This window comes from Mustela nigripes, chromosome 2, assembly GCF_022355385.1.
Source record: "Mustela nigripes isolate SB6536 chromosome 2, MUSNIG.SB6536, whole genome shotgun sequence".
Lineage (NCBI taxonomy): Eukaryota > Metazoa > Chordata > Mammalia > Carnivora > Mustelidae > Mustela > Mustela nigripes.
The window spans coordinates 101191006-101210230 of NC_081558.1; the positions used below are offsets into that span (position 1 = coordinate 101191006).

General features: G+C 40.7%; 2 protein-coding genes across 10 annotated transcripts in view; one reads left to right on the top strand and one right to left on the bottom strand.

Annotated features, from left to right (window-relative positions):
- The window catches only part of IQCG (IQ motif containing G), a 46310-nt gene extending 45877 nt beyond the window's left edge, over positions 1–433 (top strand). The window contains exon 11 of the mRNA XM_059391142.1: positions 282–433. Coding sequence (XP_059247125.1) covers positions 282–419 — 138 coding nt within the window. The 3' untranslated portion in view covers positions 420–433. The remainder of the gene's footprint in view (positions 1–281) is intronic.
- Positions 434–4531: 4098 nt separating this feature from the next.
- Positions 4532–19225, bottom strand: part of LRCH3 (leucine rich repeats and calponin homology domain containing 3) — a 117177-nt gene continuing 102483 nt past the window's right edge. For 7 of the 9 annotated variants that reach the window (XM_059391134.1, XM_059391141.1, XM_059391138.1 and 4 more), the window contains 2 exons: positions 10847–10924; positions 4667–7557 (listed from right to left, as the gene is read on the bottom strand). In XM_059391134.1, the coding sequence (XP_059247117.1) occupies positions 7357–7557; positions 10847–10924 (279 nt within the window). In that variant the 3' untranslated portion in view covers positions 4667–7356. The other 2 variants (XM_059391140.1, XM_059391137.1) reach the window with 1 other exon arrangement.

Genomic DNA, 19225 nt, shown 5'->3' on the forward strand with positions numbered 1-19225 from the left:
ATGACAGAGAGAAATCACAAGTAGGCAGAGAGGCAGGCAGAGAGAGAGAGAGGGAAGCAGGCTCTCCGCTGAGCAGAGAGCCCGATGCGGGACTCGATCCCAGGACTCTGAGATCATGACCTGAGCCGAAGGCAGCGGCTTAACCCACTGGGCCACCCAGGCGCCCGACACACACCATTCTTCAGACATAAGTTACTTTATGACAAGACAACTCCCTTATGCAGAAAGGATGGGGATTGGCATGCCTGTTCTATCGTACTCACTCCCCCTTTCTCTTCCAGCTCCAGGCCTGGTGGCGAGGCACTATGGTACGGAGGGAAATTGGTGGCTTCAGACTGCCTAAGAAGGAGAAAGATGATGGCAAGGATTCTAAACGTAAAGGCAAAGACAAGGACAAGCGGAGAGGCAAGAAAAAGTGACAGAGTTCTCATCTTTTCCTCTGGTCTTCTGGCAATGGGAGGACTTGGAGGAAGAAACATTTTAGCAGCACAGACAACTTGTATCTACAGGTCGTTTCTTATTGAGCATTCCCAGGCGCTGCCTGTTCTCTCCCATTGCCTGTTGTATTAGTTTTCAAACCCTGAATTAGGACTATACCATCAACTTAGGGCTTCTTCGTATTTTGAAAAACTTTCGTTGGGAAGAAGTATTTCTAGGAGTCTTGTGAAGATTCCTGTTGCTTTTTCTTAACAGAAAAAAGTTCATGGGCTTATTAGTTGTGATGCATTAAAACTTCAGTAATTTCTGTAATGTCTCCAATTCTATATTTTGACTACAGTGAAAAAACTCTTGAGCAAAAGTCAAGTGTTCATTCAGAACTACAAGATGATGTTTATAAAGTGTGTGGCAGAATACAGACACTGTAAGGTCAACATTGGTTCCTTCCTGCCTTTTAGGTTAGTATCACCTGAGTGTTTTTTTGGGGTGGCAGGGCATGGAATACATATCTTAAGTTGCTTCAGCTCTTTTTCTGGGCAACAGGTAGGCATATAAATTATAAATTAAAAAAATAATAAATTGGAATCAACGGAAACGTTAGGACGTACAATAGTATAGTAAAGGCGGGGACCCAGGCCTGCTGAAAAACTAGCCTGCAGGGAGTTTTGATTAGTGAGACACCGGGGTCTATGCCTGTTTTGCTCCCTCAACAATTCTCACCTTCAGGATATTATGGCTAAAAGAGTAAAGATAATCCAAGCAGAATGTCTTGGGAAGCTAAAGCTTTCCCTATTGCACAGTTGGTAATTTCTTAGAGAAAAGTGTCCAAATGCATCTTGTGTATATCACAAATTAAGCCTTATATGTAATCCCAAATGCAGGGCAATACGGTTATCTATACTTCCTTGGAAAAGTTTAAAAAAAAAATTATCTCAAGGGCCTGTTATGAGGACCCCGTTTCTCCTGATGTTCTTTCAGGGAACTAAATAAATAACCTTTCATTTTTTGCCAAGGAAACCATGCTTTAGGTATGAACATTTTCTTTTCTTTTTTTTTCTCCCCCTAAAGATTTTATTTATTTATTTGAACGAGAGAGAACACAAGTAGGCAGAGAGGCACACAGAGAGAGGAGGAGCAGGCCCCCCGCTGAGCAGAAAGCCCGGATGTGGGGCTCGATCCCAGGACCCTGAGATCATGACCTGAGCAGAAGGCAGAGGCTTTAACACACTGAGCCACCCAGGTGCCCCTAGGTATGAACATTTTCAATTCAGCCTTTATTTCATGCGATTGAAGTGTTGGCTTTTATTTTAATGTGAACATGTAAGGTGGCGTACAGGCAATTTAAAATAACATACATGATACTGACATATTTATACTTAGAACTTATGCATTATATTTACAGACATACAAATATAGGACAATGTTTTACAAAATCTTTTACTAATTACATGTTTACAACATTTCAGAAATAAAATGAAATCTGCTGTAAACCATCTCACTGCAATACATATATAAAAAGGTTTCTAAATATCCATGTTTTCCTTCATTTCTATAACCATTTTAAGTACTTGGTTGCTAAAAATTTGTCCTACTCATCAGCAGAGTCACACATCATTAGTCACTGCTAAGCTGTAGCAAGTAAGAGAAATCATCGACTCCTCGGTTAGCTATGAGGCTGTATTTAAGTAAGCTATTAAAGAGAGTGACCTCCTAATAAGCTCCCTACTCTCTTCTAGCCAGACAAAGAAAGGCTCCTGCACCCAGCAGCTGTCTGCAGAGAACCTGCTGACTGCCAGTCTCCAGGGCTGTCAGGGGCCCTAGTGGGTGGGCACTTAGCCTCCTCCTGTTCAATGATCAGCCATTGCTTCAGTAGGAAGGAATCTCATCAACGCTCAGTGGAACCCCTACAGGGTCTTTGTCTTACACTGGAGTCTAGCAAGGCTAAATGTTACATTTTCTTTCCAGTTTATTAAAAAACAAAAACACAAAAAAATGGTACGTACAGAACAATGAATATAAAAATTTTCTAGCAAAAACATCTTGATTTAGGAAAGAAATTCAATATATTTGATATTTTTTTCTTTATCAAGCCAAAACTGTACACAATTTTTTCCTAGTAATTCAAATATAAATTTGCATTAGTTTGATGAAAATATGTGAATAAGGTTGCAGTTGTGAAATAAGTGGTAACTTCCACTTACTCCTATGGGATAATTAGTTGCAGATGTTCCAAATGTTGCATTATGTATGTCTTCTGGGATTATTCCTTACATAATAGGTGATAAGCAGTCCTCTTCTTTGCTGAGTTTCATTTCAAATGGCTTCTATTATTTGGAAATTGTACTGAGGTGTAAAGTTGAGTAGAAGGAAAAATCCTTATAGTTTAAAAATGTACACAGCTAAATTCTAAACAAGTCGCTCTGATTGGTGGGTCTGTTTAGAACTGTAAATTTAATGGGGTCTGGCTCTAAGCACTTAAAAAACATTTTACTTTTGTTCTGAAAAGGTCAGTGAAGATCAGTGGGCTTTGAGATCAAATGTTTTATGTTCCTTAATTTTAAACTTTGACAAAGTGGTAATGTTCTGCTCAACTTGTTTCCCAGTGAGAACAGGGAGAAAACATTATTTTGACCAGATGTCAATATGATTTTACCCAGTTACTTTTAGATGTTGCACTTACATGATAAAGAGTGAACATTTTGCTCAAATGCATGCATTGGTAAAGAAAGTCCAGAACAGTTTATAACCCAAAAAACCTCAGATTAACTACTATCTTCAGTTACTCTATTTACTTGATTTATAAAGGCAGTGAATACCAAAAGATACGCTGACAACTAAAAGGGGTTCAAAAAATAGGGTAAGAGAGACTTTCGTAGTTTAAGCTTGAACAAAGGCTCCTGGCTTTGTGTTTCATGAGCCTTGGGCCCTCCTACCTGGCCCACAAATGAGTGAAGGCACCAATGGTAGAATTTGAAGAGCTAGATACAGAGACAGCACATGGTTTTTTAAAGAAGCCCCAAGTGCCTTATTTCAAGCATGTAACTGGCAGTTACTTGAAAGAAATTAAGAAACTTGGCTACTCTTTTATTCCTTTTGCTCTGTTTTCATAATCTTCCATTAGTCAGGGAGCTAGAAGTGTATCGGCCGTGAGTGGAAGGTATCTGCAGGCCCTGGTATCCTGCGAGCGGTGTGGGGGGAGGTGGTGGGGGAGCTCAATGCAAACGATGCTGAGTAGTGCATGTTACCATCCTAAGGATTTGGAACCCTTGTGTAGAGTGCTTGTTTACAATATTCAGGTAATAGCAGAATGTCACAGATGAGAACCAAGCTTTAGGTGGTGGTGGACAGAAGTTGGGAGACCGCCTAGGACACTGGCCTTAAATACAACTTACCTCTCTCATTGCTTTACCGTGCAAAAATCTAGGCCTTCTATATCATATCTGGTTTGCTTTAGACATAAGGTTTTTTTGTTCTGTTATTTTTTGTTTTGTCTTGGACAGACAGTCCAAAGTAATATAGCTTCTGGTTTTAAATGCGGCTGATGAACACAGTGGAGTCACTGCTCTCCACATCATACAAAAAATACCCAGCTTGGGAAAGTGGTCTCACTATGTCTGTTGAAAATGCAGATACCCAGGCCCCGCTCTAGACCTCCTGGAATGAGAATCTACACTTTAACAAATGTTCCAGGAGAATCTAATGAGTCACCAGTTCCAGAAACAGGAAACAGGTAAAGATAGTAGCATGTCTGTGCTTTCAGGAAAGCTAACTATCCCTCTGAGAGGCTGTCTTTCTGGAATGGGAGAGAAGCCTGCTCTCTAGGAAAGCCCAGCCCGTTTAGGCTTCGATGTCAGGTTCTCAGTGACGAAAGGACGAAGTTTCACCTGCAAAAACCAACCGTGTCTTCCTAAAACTATTCAATGGAAACGGATATAACCTCCCCTAAAATGGAGAAATGAAGCAAAATATTCCTGTCAGGAATCATGGAAACAGTCCTTTTTAAGAACACGTAAGAGCTCTGTGGAAGCAGCCAGCTGGCAGCGGCGCTCATGTCCTGCTCCAGGGTGGCCGGGCCAGTACCCGCGCGCAGGGTCCTCATGCAGCAGACAAGTGGTGCTGCTGCTTGGGCGGGGCAAGCTCCAGGAGAGCCTGCACCGTCACTGCGACCTGGCTCAAACCTTTCTCTTCTAAAATGTGCAGAGGCAAACATAATTGCTCCTGAAATGGGACAACGTAACATAAAAACAAACAAAAGAGAAAACAGGATGAACATCAATGAACTGAAAAAACAAAAACAAAAACATAAGCACCTCTTCTCTCTTTCCTAAAGGTCAACTGAGATAGGACAGGTCAGCACCTGGGGAACTGACCTCTGTTCATACGAGTTACACGGAGATGGCATCTGACACTGTCACTTTATTAGAACAAGTAAAACATACATACAAGTCATTTGGAAAATGGAATAAGGACAAGTTACAGACATAATACATACAACAGAGGATAACAGAATCCTATGGGGTCAAAGAAACATCTTTCATCCCCAATAAATAAAAGAGCAATGCAGATCAACAAAATGAGGCAGGGAAAACGGAAAAGCAGTTCCAAGTTACCAGACGGCCCAAGCCCAAAAGATCTAACATTGTAAGAGAAAGTGCTCCAGAAATTACATAACACGGGAATGCGAGATGGGTTCATGCCATAAGCCAGACTGCATGAGGGAGGGAGGGATGCCCTCCAGCTGCCATTATAATCCTGATTGTGAAAATCAGGGCTCTCGTGCCAAGTAGGGGACACAGGAAGAAAGTCACCATTTCATATCCTCGTACTGAATGGATTGAATTATGTTGGAGAATGATGACGTGAGTTTAGTCAGGAATGTCTTAATTACCATATATGTAAAAGGTGTTTAGAAGTTTCCTAAAGGAAGTCAAAATACTTCTATTGTGTTTGCCTCGTTAATGTTTGGTTAATCCTTTCTTGAAAAAGAAAAAGGCAGAGCTCAAGAATAGCACCTATCATTGGTTTTTCTTTTAAGACTAAATATTCATAAAAACAGATGCTACTCATAAGGGACAGAAAGTAGAATTCTGGTTCCAGTAAAAAGGAGACTATACATGTTTATTAAAGAAGACAGCTGGACTCTTCATTGGCACTTTACCTTATTATTAGGAAGTTTTACAAAATTAGTTGCAATAAAAAATATAACATTTATTTTGAACAGATAGTAGTACTTGTGCCTCTTACTCAAAATATTATCTTGATAAAACAATGTAATTATGATCTTCTGACCTTATAAAACTAGCAACCTGACCTTATAAAACTAGCAACCTTGTATAAATACTTTGAGTACTTTGTCCATGCAGATGAACTACCCCAAGAACTACCCCAACATGGACCTGCAGGGTGTTTTGCTCTTGGGAGAGTCCTATTTTCTCTGAGGCCAATTCCCTGGTCTCTTCTCCAAAGCGCCCTGCCCTGCCCTGCGTGTGGTTTAGCCATTCCTCCCGAGGCTTATGTTTTCCAGACGTACATTTACCTTCCAGGCGGCTTACAGGGAACGCCCTGTGCTCTGAAGAGAATGTACAACTACTTCCTCCCAACCACACACAAGACCACATGTTTTTTTATTTCCTAAAGGGACAAAACTCCACAAAACTGAATGATCTTTGACTCAAGACATCTTAAAATCAAAGCAAAGCAATCCTCCCAAACTCTGGAAGGTACTACTACTGTATAAAACTGGCCTTCAACACAGTGTTCAGTGTTTCAGCATTAACAGGAGATAGGTTTTTAATGTGTTAAAATAACTGTCGCATTTGATATGGAAGAAAACCAAAGCAATCACACCTTTAGGCTTATCACTTCTACAACAGGGTGTTCTGTTCCCTGCTTTGAGTTCAGTAGATTCCTGAATGTTCAGAAACCCTATCTATGAGTAGAATTTGAGTGCAATCATAAAGTAGTTGCAAGTATTAAGGCCAGCAGCTCACATACTGAACATTCTGAAGAAGACAATACCCGCTCACAGCCTTGGGGACAGGACAGAGACTGATGCCTGGTCCTTAACCTGCTACCGTTGTTCAGACATAACCTCCTCAATAGCTTAATTCAATACCAGCTCACCCACTAAGAGTTCAAGTATATTGGAAATTACATAAATTTCACTTTTAAATTCTCAATAGGACTCTAGAGATGAAGCTCAGTTAATGATAACAAGCATAGTAAATCTGGACAGGCGCCTACTCCTGAAAGGTCAGCTCCAGATCATCTGCTTGTCATAGACCATTTTACATGCACACTGGGCTCAGAATAGCAATCTAATGAACCTGCCTGATCTTTGAACCGAACATCCTGATCAAATTAAAAATTACTGATTCAATGGCCAATGCTTCCAGACGCAGACAGTAAATGCTTAGGTGGACCCGCGCCTTCCAATACAGGGACATCTCAGGAGTTTAGGGCAAAGCTCAATGCAGAGATCTAAGTGACCAGGTGCCTTCCCAACCAGAAAGGGTACAAATATGTTCCTTATGTGTTTAAAACGCTGGAAAAACGGCCACATGGGAATTTTATTAAGTTATTTGGAAATAAAGTTCTAAGTCACAGTCTAAGAACAGGTCCAGAATTCTATGAGAGATACCTCAGCACTTTTGAAAAGAGAAACAAGGCCATAGGCCAGGAGAATGGACAAATGACCAGGAGAAAAAAATGCTGGTCTTTTAGTCTTTGTGAACAATCATTAATGATTACTAATGTGATGGGCTGTTTATCTGGACATGTGAGGGCATTATCTACTTTACTGGTTAGCTCTTTGATGGTCATAAATAAAGCACATATGTAAGTACTTTGTAACAAGAAACAAACCTCCTTCACCAAGCACAGGAATGAGGTGGGAAATCGCTGGATACGATCTTTCAGCTAGAGGGGGACGATCCAGTAATAAAGCAGAAAGAGAGTTAACATTAAAGTACAATAAAATGCCACAAAACCCAAAAGCTGGATAGACAGAGAGATAAAACTGGATTCTTCTGAATGTGCCCCAAGAGAAAGTAGGGTTTCAACAGTTCTTTTAACACGGAGGTTTAGCTGAAGGATGTCAGAAGGGGAACAAAGATTGTCCTGTCCAAAGTGTGAGCAGAAAAGGAAAACAGAAAAACAAAGTTAGTGGATTGGAAACACAGATTTGAGTACAGAATCCAACACGATCATCTCAATCATACTCAGAGAAAGACATCCTAGAAACATTTGTTTACTATGAGGAATGAAAATAAAATACTGAAAAACAGAACTACAAAAAGACTCCCTCTGTGTGCTGAGCTTGATTTTACTATTAAACGGGCTGGTTGGTGACCAGTACACACACTCAGCATGCAGAGAACAGGCTGGGTGCTGGCTCAGGGTTGTGGGAGGTCTCTAAGTGGTGAGGTCTGTGCCAGGCAACAGCTTCTTTCCCAAGGCTCATTCTTTCCTATTAACAAAAAAAGAATGGGCCAGAAACCAGAACAAAAGCTGGGGGTGGGCTGAAGACAGGGAAGTATTTGGAGAAAGCCACGTAAATCAGGGCGGTCCCAGAAGAGGAGAGCCCAATGACCGAGGAAACTTACTCCCTGGAGGCCAGGTGGACCAACTGATTTGATGTACGAAATGAATCTAGAGGGTAAGGGGCCTAATAGACCACCCAGACCCTCCAGCTCACAGACAAAGAAATTAAATAAGTAAATAAAAACACAATCAAACTGGAGAATAAGAAAATATTCTTCAACACATAACATACAATAACTAGGACATGAGATGCTGGACTCAAACAGATGTTTTTGTCACCCATTACAGTTTTCTGAATGTAACATACTTAATAAAAGCAGAATAAGAGAATACCCACATGCCCAGCCTTATCAGAGGTTTTCAAGAGTCGTCTTATTCTTCAGTGTTTCATTCAGAACTTATAAAACACTTCAAAACTTGTGCTGAGAAGGGAAACTGCTCACCTTTCTAGTTTCTAGACAGAATTCTGACAAATATTTACAATATTAAGTTTTATGTTACACATTTTCAAAAGTGACCATTATTATATCCCTGATTTAGTGTTACTCTAAAGTTTACAAAGAGAAGTGGGGGTGTTTAGGTAAAGGTCAGAGGGACCTGAGAAGGCCATTGAGAATCTATGAGTTGATGTATTCATTCATTTTCCTTCACTTCGTTCTAAGCAAATAACTAACTTTTTAGCAGAAGTAGCAGCGTACGAGGAACCTGTCTAAAAGTGGTGGTGGTGATGGTGACAGCGGTAGAGACTCAGGTGGAAGGCAGAAGGGGAGAGGCAGAGGGGGCCTCCAGGGATTGTCCACTTCCTCTTTCAGATCGGGAAGACTGAGAGGAAGGAAGGTGGTGTTAAGAACCCTAGTCTAACCACCCTAGAAAAATACCCCGTCTTTTAAATTTGAATTTTTTTTTTCTGTTTCCTGCCTTCAAATAGTGTGGCTCTGGTAGGAACAGGGACAGGCTAGCCCATAATCATCCCTAATAACCATCGCTTGGCAAATGCTGAATCAAATGCACATTTTAAGGTAGACTGTCTTTTGCCAATTGTTGGCAGGTACCTTTGGAAAGAACTTCAGTGTATGGAGTTTAAGTCTGAGACAGATGATGGTTCTATAAAGCCCAGAGTGCAAGTACAATGACTGTAAAGCTGGTGAACAGTACTTTGCATGGGTCTGACATTTGCCAGGCGTGCTCCCATGTCGTGCTGTTTGGGGCAGGCTGTGGGCATGCGTGTGTGATGTGATGATCATGTAGGAACAACTTCAACAGATGGAAGGAAGTACTGACAGATGTTAGTGTGTACCTATGAATATTAGAACCTGCTTATTAGTATGGAGAAAATGCATGCTATTTGATTAGTAACCTTATTAAGGCTCTCTATGGTTAAAAGTGGTTTGTTCTAAATGATAGGATCAGTCTTTAGAAAATAGCAGGATATAAAAGTGAAAAATCTGCTCTGGATTTGTCCACAGAAACAAACATAAAAAGGTCCTTGCTAATACCACAAATGTAAATTTCAGTTATTTTTATAACTCAGATTTGAAAAAATAAAACACAAAAGAAAACAGTGAAAAACAGATTTACAACCTACTTAATAAAAGGGGAAAAAACAATGGTGGAAATTCACTGTGGCTCACAGATGCTCTAAGGAACCAGACGTGTTCTCTTCCACCTTTTGCAGCACATATATGAGCTGCCACGGGAAGGATGCCCATGGGACGAGTGGTGCTGTGACCTCCTCAAGGCAAGGTTAGCTGCGAGAGGACCAGGGAGCCACGAAAAGGGAGAATCACTGGCGTGAAAGCTGTTAGGACAAGGGCTTAATTTCAAGAGCAACACTGGGGTTGAGTCCAGGCCAGTCCTGGGGTTCTGACAGGAAGGTGACAGAGAAGAGTCATGATTTTCTTCTTGAAGGTTGGACACCAAATATGACAAGAACTGTTAGGGTTATGGATAATGGAACAAAGTATCAAATAGCACCAAGTGGTTATTTCTTTAAGCGGATCTGTGTCTGTGTCATTAAATATAGAATTTTTTTTTAAGAGTACCATGCTTAGTTGGTTTGCATCATTGTTTTTGAAAGGATAACCGAATATAAAGTGCATCAAGTTCATGTCTCTTAATTGCATCTATAAAGTTTAAATATTTGTATAATAAAGGGCAAGAAAGTTGTAACTGAGGAACCTAGAGACAATAAATCTCAAGAGCAGGACAAATGCCTAGAAATGGCCTCCTGTATGCTCAATTCCAAAGACTCAGAGCTTAGTGAAAACAGCTAGTGAAATCTGAGTGTGGTTTCTGATGTGGTTAACAGCATTGTCCAAGCGTTTGTCAGTTTGGATGACATACTGTGTTTATGTAGACGATGTTAACAGGACCGGAACAGCAGCACAGAGAGTGACTATTCTAGATCTGTCCTATTTTTACATTTTTCTAAGTCTAAAATTATTTTCAAATAAACATTTTTAAAATGTATTAAAGTAAATGTCAAAAAACCTGAAACCAAAGGAAGCATTCTCAATCTGAGATGCACTCATTCTGAAGCCCGGAGTCTTATGTATGAAGATGTATACAAGCAAGCAGGAATGTTTCAGAAAATGTCAAAATATCTATTTTTGATTACTTAGCTTTAAGTATTACAATATATTTAAATTTATATGTATATTACATTTTTGCTTGGTCCTTGGAAATAATTAAGGAAAACCGCTCACCAGTATACTGACTGACTCTAGTAACACAACATCATGTTAGTAATTACCAACTTCATTTAAAGTGAGTCCTGTAAGATTTCAGATACTCTCATTTCCGAAAAATTTTAGAAAAATAATACCCAAGTCTCTTTAGGCAACATAAGAAACGATAAATTTATTACCTGAGGTACACCAATTTTTCTGCAAGCTTCTAGGAAATTCTCCACATTCCGCCTGCATTTCGCCATAGTTAACTTAGGCTACAAAGGAAGGAAAATGTGGTGTTACTCTAAAGTTTAAAAATACCCTTGCCAGTTGCTTTGTAAATTCAACATTCTAGAATACAGGGTCAGCAAACTTCTTAAAGGATCAGATAATAAATGTTAGTCTTCAAGGCTATAGGAGATCTGCTAAGAGCTTGAAAGCAACCACAGGCAATATATAAGCAATGGGTATTCCAGTAAAACTTCATTTACAGTACCATGCTGTCTAAAGATACAAACGTAGTGATCCAAAGGGGCACGTGCACCCGAATGTTTATAGCAGCAATGTCCACAATAGCCAAACTATGGAAAGAACCTAGATGTCCATCAACAGATGAATGGATCAAGAAGATGTGGTATATATACACAATGGAATACTATGCAGCCATCGAAAGAAATGAAATCTTGCCATTTGTGACAACATGGATGGAACTAGAGCGTATCATGCTTAGCGAAATAAGTCAAGCAGAGAAAGACAACCATCATATGATCTCCCTGATATAAGGAAGTGGTGATGCAACATGGGGGCTTAAGTGGGTAGAAGAAGAATCAATGAAACAAGATGGAATTGGGAGGGAGACAAACCATAAGTGACTCTTAATCTCACAAAACAAACTAAGGGTTGCTGGGGGGAGGGGGGTTGGGAGAAGGGGGTGGGATTATGGACATTGGGGAGGGTATGTGCTTTGGTGAGTGCTGTGAAGTGTGTAAGCCTGGTGATTAATAGACTTGTACCCCTGGGGATAAAAATATGTTTATAAAAAAACAAAACAAAACAAAACTTCATTTACAAAAATGGGGGCTAGCCTTGGGCCATAGTTTGCCACTGCCTACTTTAGACATTTTACTTTGATTTTTTGTAAGGCAAGAAAAATTTTAGAGACAGCTGTTTAATTATATCCATTTTAAAATAATATTGACTGAAGAAAATTTGTAGCGACAGCAAAGAAATTACCCACAACCCTATCATTCAAATATAATCACAGCCAAACTTTATTTCCTTGCAGTCTTCATGAAAGAAGATAATTAAAAAAAAAATCAACATCTTTTACTCATAAATATACTATGGGTGCATCACGTCTCTACTCAGTGATAATCCTGGAGTGTTTTTAAACATATGAATTTTATTTTTATTTTTATTATTTTTTTAAAGATTTTATTTGTTTACTTGACAGGGATCACAAGTAGACAGAGAGGCAGGCAGAGAGAGAGAGGGAAGCAGCCTCCCTGCTGAGCAGAGAGCCCGATGCGGGACTCAATCCCAGGACCCTGAGATCATGACCTGAGCCAAAGGCAGCGGCCCAACCCACTGAGCCACCCAGGCGCCCTAAACATATGAATTTTAAAAGACTGGATTAAAGAACCTGTTTTCCAAAGAATGCAGATTTCCCAAAGTTAATTTCCCTAACTTCTACTTAGTAAGCTTGTTTCTGGAAAGGTCTCTTACTAACAACAAAGTGTTATCACATGACCTAAAGTTGTGAAAAAAAGTTTTTAACCTAGTGGGTTATGTATAGATTATGATATAAGGTAGAAATATGAATTCCATTTCCCAGAATGATTAACAAATTCAAATGTTCAAATTCATTGGCTGTTCTCCAACATGTTTAAGCATTAGGCACAGAAACCAAATGTCTGCACGAACTCTGCCTTCGCGTTTTTACCCACGTAAGCAGATGGAAGCCTGTATACCACCTCTAGAAAACAAAGGTTTCACTTGTGAATACCTGGGTTTTTCTTCGAAGATGGAATATGATACTCCATCACGAGCAGAGGGGAAATTAATAAATATAAAATAGTGTCTGAAGAACTATAATCTCAGCCTGAGAAAAGGAGCAGGGGCTAGGACTGGCTTTATTATAACAAATAAGAATGTGGGATGAAAGGAAAATAATTTTAAATTTTTTAAAGGAGTACTTGGGTGGCTCAGTTGGTTAAGTGTCCAACTGACTCTTCATTTTGGCTCAGGTCATGATCTCAGGGTCGTGAGCATTGGGCTCCGCGTTCAGAAAGCAGTCTGCTTGAGATTCTCTCTCCCACTCCCTCTGCCCCTCCCCACTGCCCTGCTTTCGTGCACCCTCTCTAAGTAAATCTTTAAAATAAATCTTTAAAAAAAAGTTTAGGGGCACCTGGGTGGCTCAGTGGGTTAAAGCCTCTGCCTTCAGCTCAGGTCATGATCTCAGGGTCCTGGATTCGAGCCCCGCATCGGGCTCTCTGCTCGGCAGGGAGCCTGCTTCCCCCTCTCTCTCTGCCTGCCTCTCTGCCTACTTGTGATCTCTGTCAAATAAAATCTTAAAAAAAAATAAAAAAAACAGTTTAACTGAAAATAAATTTAAAATTTTTTTTAAGATTTATTTTTATTTTTTAGAAGATTTTATTTATTTATTTGACAGAGAGAAAGACAACAGCAGCAGAGGGAGAAGGAGAAGCAGACTCCACTGCTCAGCAGGGAGTCTGATGTGGGACTCGAACTCAGGACCCTGGAATCATGACCTGGGCCAAGAGACAGATGCTTAACCAATTGAGCCAGCTGGGTGCCCTAAAGATTTTATTTTTAAAGTAATCTCTACACCCAAATGTGGGGCTTGAGCTCACAACACTGAAATCAAGAGCTGCATGTTCCACTGTCAGCCAGCCAGGCTCCCCAATAATAATTTTTGAATTTCGAATCAAAGCACTTTCCAAAAGGTCCTGAAAGGGGATAGGAATTAGGTTTCTAGGACAGTACCCATTCTTGCCTCTGCCAAGTTGTTTCATCATTGAGGTAAAAAAGGTTTTTTGTTTTGTTTTTTAAAAGAGAGTGAAATATTAATGGCAGGAACATTAATGGTAGAATCATGATCTTAACAGAAGAAGGAAAAACACCATGGGAGTTCACACTGGCTAATTCACACTGGAGCTGGGCTCCTTCTCTTCCACTTTTTACATGTGAAAGAGCAGGTGTTCATTGGATAAGTGATGTGGTCTTCTCAACTCCTGGCTAAAGAGGGAGACATAAGGTAAACTGAGGCACAAAAGAAAAATCACTGTGGTGGAAGCTATTAGGACAAGGGCTTAACTTTAAGGGAAGTTGGACAAGTAAACACAAGACAAATGCATTTTACAAATGCTTTTAACTGGCTAGACATTCCCGCTCCCTATACCAGTTTCCCTTTCTGCCTTGAAAAATGGAATAGAGGGGCGCCTGGGTGGCTCAGTGGGTTAAGCCGCTGCCTTCGGCTCAGGTCATGATCTCAGGGTCCTGGGATCGAGTCCCGCATTGAGCTCTCTGCTCTGCAGGGAGCCTGCTTCCTCCTCTCCCTCTCTCTGCCTGTCTGCCTGCTTATGATCTCTGTCTGTCAAATAAATAAATAAAATCTTTAAAAAAAAAAAAATGGAATAGAAACATGTAACTAGCTTCTCTTATTATAAAAAGACCTTAGCTAAACAAACCAGGATGTTGGTCTGGGTTTGCAGAGAAGGCCAAGGGTGTGTCAACGGGGAACCATGGACTTTAGCAGAAGAAAGGAACTGGGCATTTCATTCTACAAAAGAAGAACCCCCTTTAAAAAGGTATTTAAGGGGCGCCTGGGTGGCTCAGCGGGTCAAATCCTCTGCTTTTGGCTCGGGTCATGATCCCAGGGTCCTGGGACCGAGCCCCACATCGGGCTCTCTGCTCTGTAGGGAGTTTGCTTCCTCCTCTCTCTCTGCCTGCCTCTCTGCCTACTTGTGATCTCTGTCTGTCAAAAAAAAAAAAAAAAAAAAAATATATATATATATATATATATTTAAAAAGGGGTGCCTGGGTGGCTCAGTGGGTTAAAACCCTGCCTTCGGCTTAGGTTATGATTTCAGGATCCTGGGATTGGGCCCTGCATCGGGCTCTCTGTTCACCGGGGAGCTTGCTTCCCCCCCTCTCTCTGCCTGCTGCTCTGCCTATCTGTGATCTCTCTCTCTCTGTCAAATAAATAAATAAAAATCTTAAAAAAAAAAAAGAAGAACCCCTAAATTTCTGAAACTCTACCATTCAGATGTCAGCATCCATGGGAGGGGAGAGTGAAACAGGTCCAACTATCTAGATGGAAGAACAAGGTTTCTATGTAAACAAAAGGCTAAAGGGATGAAGAGTTCATGTTGCTAAGTTAAAACTGGTCCAGGAATCACCACCATCTCAGGGAAAAAAAAAAAAAAAAAAGAAGACTCAGAATAATGATCATGGAAACTAACCAAACATTACCTCCATGAAGGCTACTAGCACCCGAAGACATAAAAGATGTCTCTGTTTGCTGGGGGTGGGGACGTGAGGGAGGCAGCAAAAGAGAAAATGTCCTTTGAGATTTCCCCTACAGGCAGCACGGTTCTGACTGACGAAGGTGAAGAGGAAGGAGGAACAATCAGCTCTCTCCCCAGTCATTTCTTCCTTTACAGGACAGTATTTCATAAATGGGATTAAACTCCTTATCGTCTGATGAAAGCTGTGAATCTAATATTGAGAAAAATACAAATGTATGCAAATTACGGAGTTCATGGAGCCTGAAGAGCCCTAGGAATGCCTGATCCCAGGCTACAAATGTGTCCAACAGAATGGCTAGTCCAAAGGACCCATGCCGTAGACTCCCCATCACCATGGAATGCAGGACTCATGATTTTGCTTTAAGTCAAGTCTCAGAGAACCTGCTATCCCCAAAAGGTTTTCCAGAAGTTTGGGTGTTATGTCAGTTGTGTATAGCCTGTTCTAATTCTCTAATGTACAGCCTGATCTGAATAAGAAATCTTATTTTCCACTTTTCTGAAATTTGAAATGATTCAGGAGTTTTTCAGGTCATTTACCTTGGAGATGTGGTTCATTCAGTGAGCTGTTGATGATTTTTTGATAGGATTCACTAGTACATTTCTAAGAATGTGAACCATACTACATAACACCTATGCCTATTAAACCAAACAGCAGTTCAGCAAACATCATTGACCCTCTCCCAAAATAGCAAAGAATGATGAATTATAACCTATTATGCCTTTCTGAGTTTCTTTTTTTTTTTTTTTTAAAGATTTTATTTATTTATCAGAGAGAGAGAAGGGGAGAGAGCGAGCACAGGCAGACAGAATGGCAGGCAGAGGGAGAAGCAGGCTCCCCGCTGAGCAAGGAGCCCGATGTGGGACTCGATCCCAGGACGCTGGGATCATGACCTGAGCCGAAGGCAGCTGCTTAACCAACTGAGCCACCCAGGCGTCCCCTGAGTTTCTTTTGAAATGCCTGGACATGAGACCTCCCCTTATAATGAGGTACCATTTTTTTTTTTTTAATTAGGGAAAAGAAATCCTGGTTCTTACAATATATCAAGAAAGTGTTTTTGTTTTTTTTTTTAAGTTATATACTCAGCATTGTCATTAGCCACTTTTCAAAGAATTACAATAAATCCCCATGCTTTAATGAGCCATAAAGAAACTTCTATGGTTTTCCATTTGTATGTGGCTTTAATTTTATAGTCCCCTCACAAAATAACTTCTACTAAGAAAGTAAGTTACAAAGCTCTCTGTATGGCCAGAAGAACAAAATAAGCAATATAGTATATAGTCTAAGACAAAGGAAGGAAGTCCACAGCAAGGAAAAACAGATGCAAATATTTATACTGAAATAGAGTATTAGAAGAGAAACCTCATTAACACAATATTAACTTATTTATAAAATCATTATCACAATTTCAAAGTAGGGTTTTTGGTCTGAGGTGTTTTTTGTTTGCTTGCTTTAATTAAAATGCTGGATAATTTTCAACTGGTTGACTCAGAGTCCATTTGTTTTTAACTCCCAAATATTATCATTTGGGAAGTGTTAGTATTTACATTTCTCTTAGCTGTGTATGTCATTTATTAATCAAAAAGATCCCCTCTTGGGGCGCCTGGGTGGCTCAGTGGTTTGGGCTGCTGCCTTCGGCTCGGGTCATGATCTCAGGGTCCTGGGATCGAGCCCCGCATCGGGCTCCCTGCTCCGCAGGAAGCCTGCTTCCCTCTCTCTCTCTCTCTCTCTCTGCCTGCCTCTCTGCCTACTTGTGATCTCTGTCTGTCAAATAAATAAATAAAATCTTTAAAAAAAAAAAAAAAAAGATCCCCTCTTGAACAGTTTTATTTAATAGGCCTCCTTGAATTTTTCTTTTTTTAAAGTAATCTCTACACCCAGTGTGGGAATTGAACTCATAACCCCGAGATCAAGAGTTGCGTGCTCTACTGACTGAGCCAGCCAGGGACTCTTTAATAGGCCTACTTGCTTTTAAATGTCAAAGATATTTCATGAAAGACTTCTTTTGTTTTTGGTTTCTAAAAAAGAACTTAATGTTCTTGGGAGACTGCACCACTTGTATCTTATCTCTGTACCTTCTGTCCTGGCTGAATGCCTGGCACTGGATAGGTACTCATAAACAGGAGTTAAGTTTTGTTGTTGACTTCAGTAGTATGTTTTAAATTCTCTCATCTCATGTTATACCCGTATTTCTGACTAACAAGAATATCCACGTGTTTTATTTCATTAGGCAGTTAAGTATTTGTAAAACAGTTTTATTCTTCCTCTGTGTACTTTACCTGAAAACAGGCCTTCAGTTTTGTGTAGTAGAGGCAAGTAGGAACAGTAGTCCTACCAAAATCAGCTGTGCTCTCAGAGACTGGAAGGACCTGGTTTTGGTCCTAAAGGTGATTATGGAATAGGCAGTTTTCTGGTAATCAACGCAAAGAACCTCAGTCACCCTTACTCTCAATACTTTCTGTATTAGCTGTTTGCTACTTCCTAGGCATCCTCTCTGGAAATGAAAAATGACAGGTTTGCCCTTTTTCGATTATTAAAACAAATTCTCGCCCCTAACTCAGTTGACAGAAATGGGGAAGAACGCCAAGTAGGTATAAACCCTTTCCTTACTAGTGTTGTGAAATAGCCCGTCAATGCCTATTCCATAATCACCTTTAGGACCAAAACCAGGTCCTTCCAGTCTCTGAGAGCACAGCTGATTTTGGTAGGACTACTGTTCCTCTTTGCCTCTACTACACAAAACTGAAGGCCTGTTTTCAGAGGTCACTGAATAAAAAAAAAAAGTGGCTACCAGTTTTCCTTAGAAGCAAATGCAACTCTCTATTTGTAGATGTGCCAGAGGGGACAGGGCCACATCATCACCCCTGGGACCTTGGTAACAAAGCAGCTTTTATAATTAGAAGAATATAAGGTCCTTGGGAGGGATAAATGATTTTGTATCTGGAGGGGCAGCAAGCTGAGTGTCCGAAAGAGGCCATCTACAGGCCTATATAGAAGAGTCAAGAATCTGTAACAGGAAGTGCCTGCTAAATAATAACAAATGACCAGAAATGAGATGAGGTCAAACCTTCTGAAAGGTCAGACAATGTTTTAAGCATGTTAGAAATGAATAGCATCCTTGGGAACCTTGATTATATTCTGGTGTGTGTGTGTGTGTGTGTGTGTGTGCGTGCGCGCGCGCGTATGCTGCGTAGGGGGAGAGGAGGGAGCACAGCTGTGGAGGATATTCTTAGAGGGGCACCTGGGTGGCTCAGTGGGTTAAGCCTCTGCTTTCGGCTCAGGTCGTGGTCTCAGGGTCCTCTGCTCAGCAGGGATCCTGCTTCCTCCTCTCTCTCTGCCTGCCTCTCTGCCTACTTACGATCTCTCTCTCTGTCAAAGAAAGAAAGAAAGAAAGGAAGGAAAGAAAGGAAGGAAGGAAGGAAGGAAGAAAGATTCTTAGAACTGGGGAAATGTGAATATAGCTTATGGATGCTGTTGGTGTTTTATGCAATAACACTTCATCTTACCTTATACCCCGACTCCCACTGGCTGCTAGTGGCTTGCTATATTCCCTCCTCTTTCAGCCTGTTCCCACAGGAAGCTTCTCCTCCACCTTAAGGCAGAAGGACTTGGCCCCCATGTCAGACAGTCAGTGGCTATAGGCTACAGAAAAGAGCAAGATGGCCTAGGACAATTCTCTGAAATATTTTGGGGGTAAAGTTTTATATTATCTGCAACTTTCATTTTAAGATTTTATTTATTTATTTGTCAGAGAGCAACAGAGCACAAGCAGGGGCAGTGGCAGGGAGAGGGAGATGCAGGCTCCCCCACTGAGCAAGGAGCTGGATGCAGGGCCCTGGCATCCATGACCTGAGCCGAAGGCAGACACTTAACCAACTAACCCAGCCAGGTGTCCCTATCTGCAACTTTCAAATAGTATGACCGAAACACACCACACACATACACACACAACGCAAGACTGCAGAACAAAATGAGTGTTAGATCTAGGTAGATGCTTTAAGAGTGTTTCTCGTATTAGTTTCAATTTT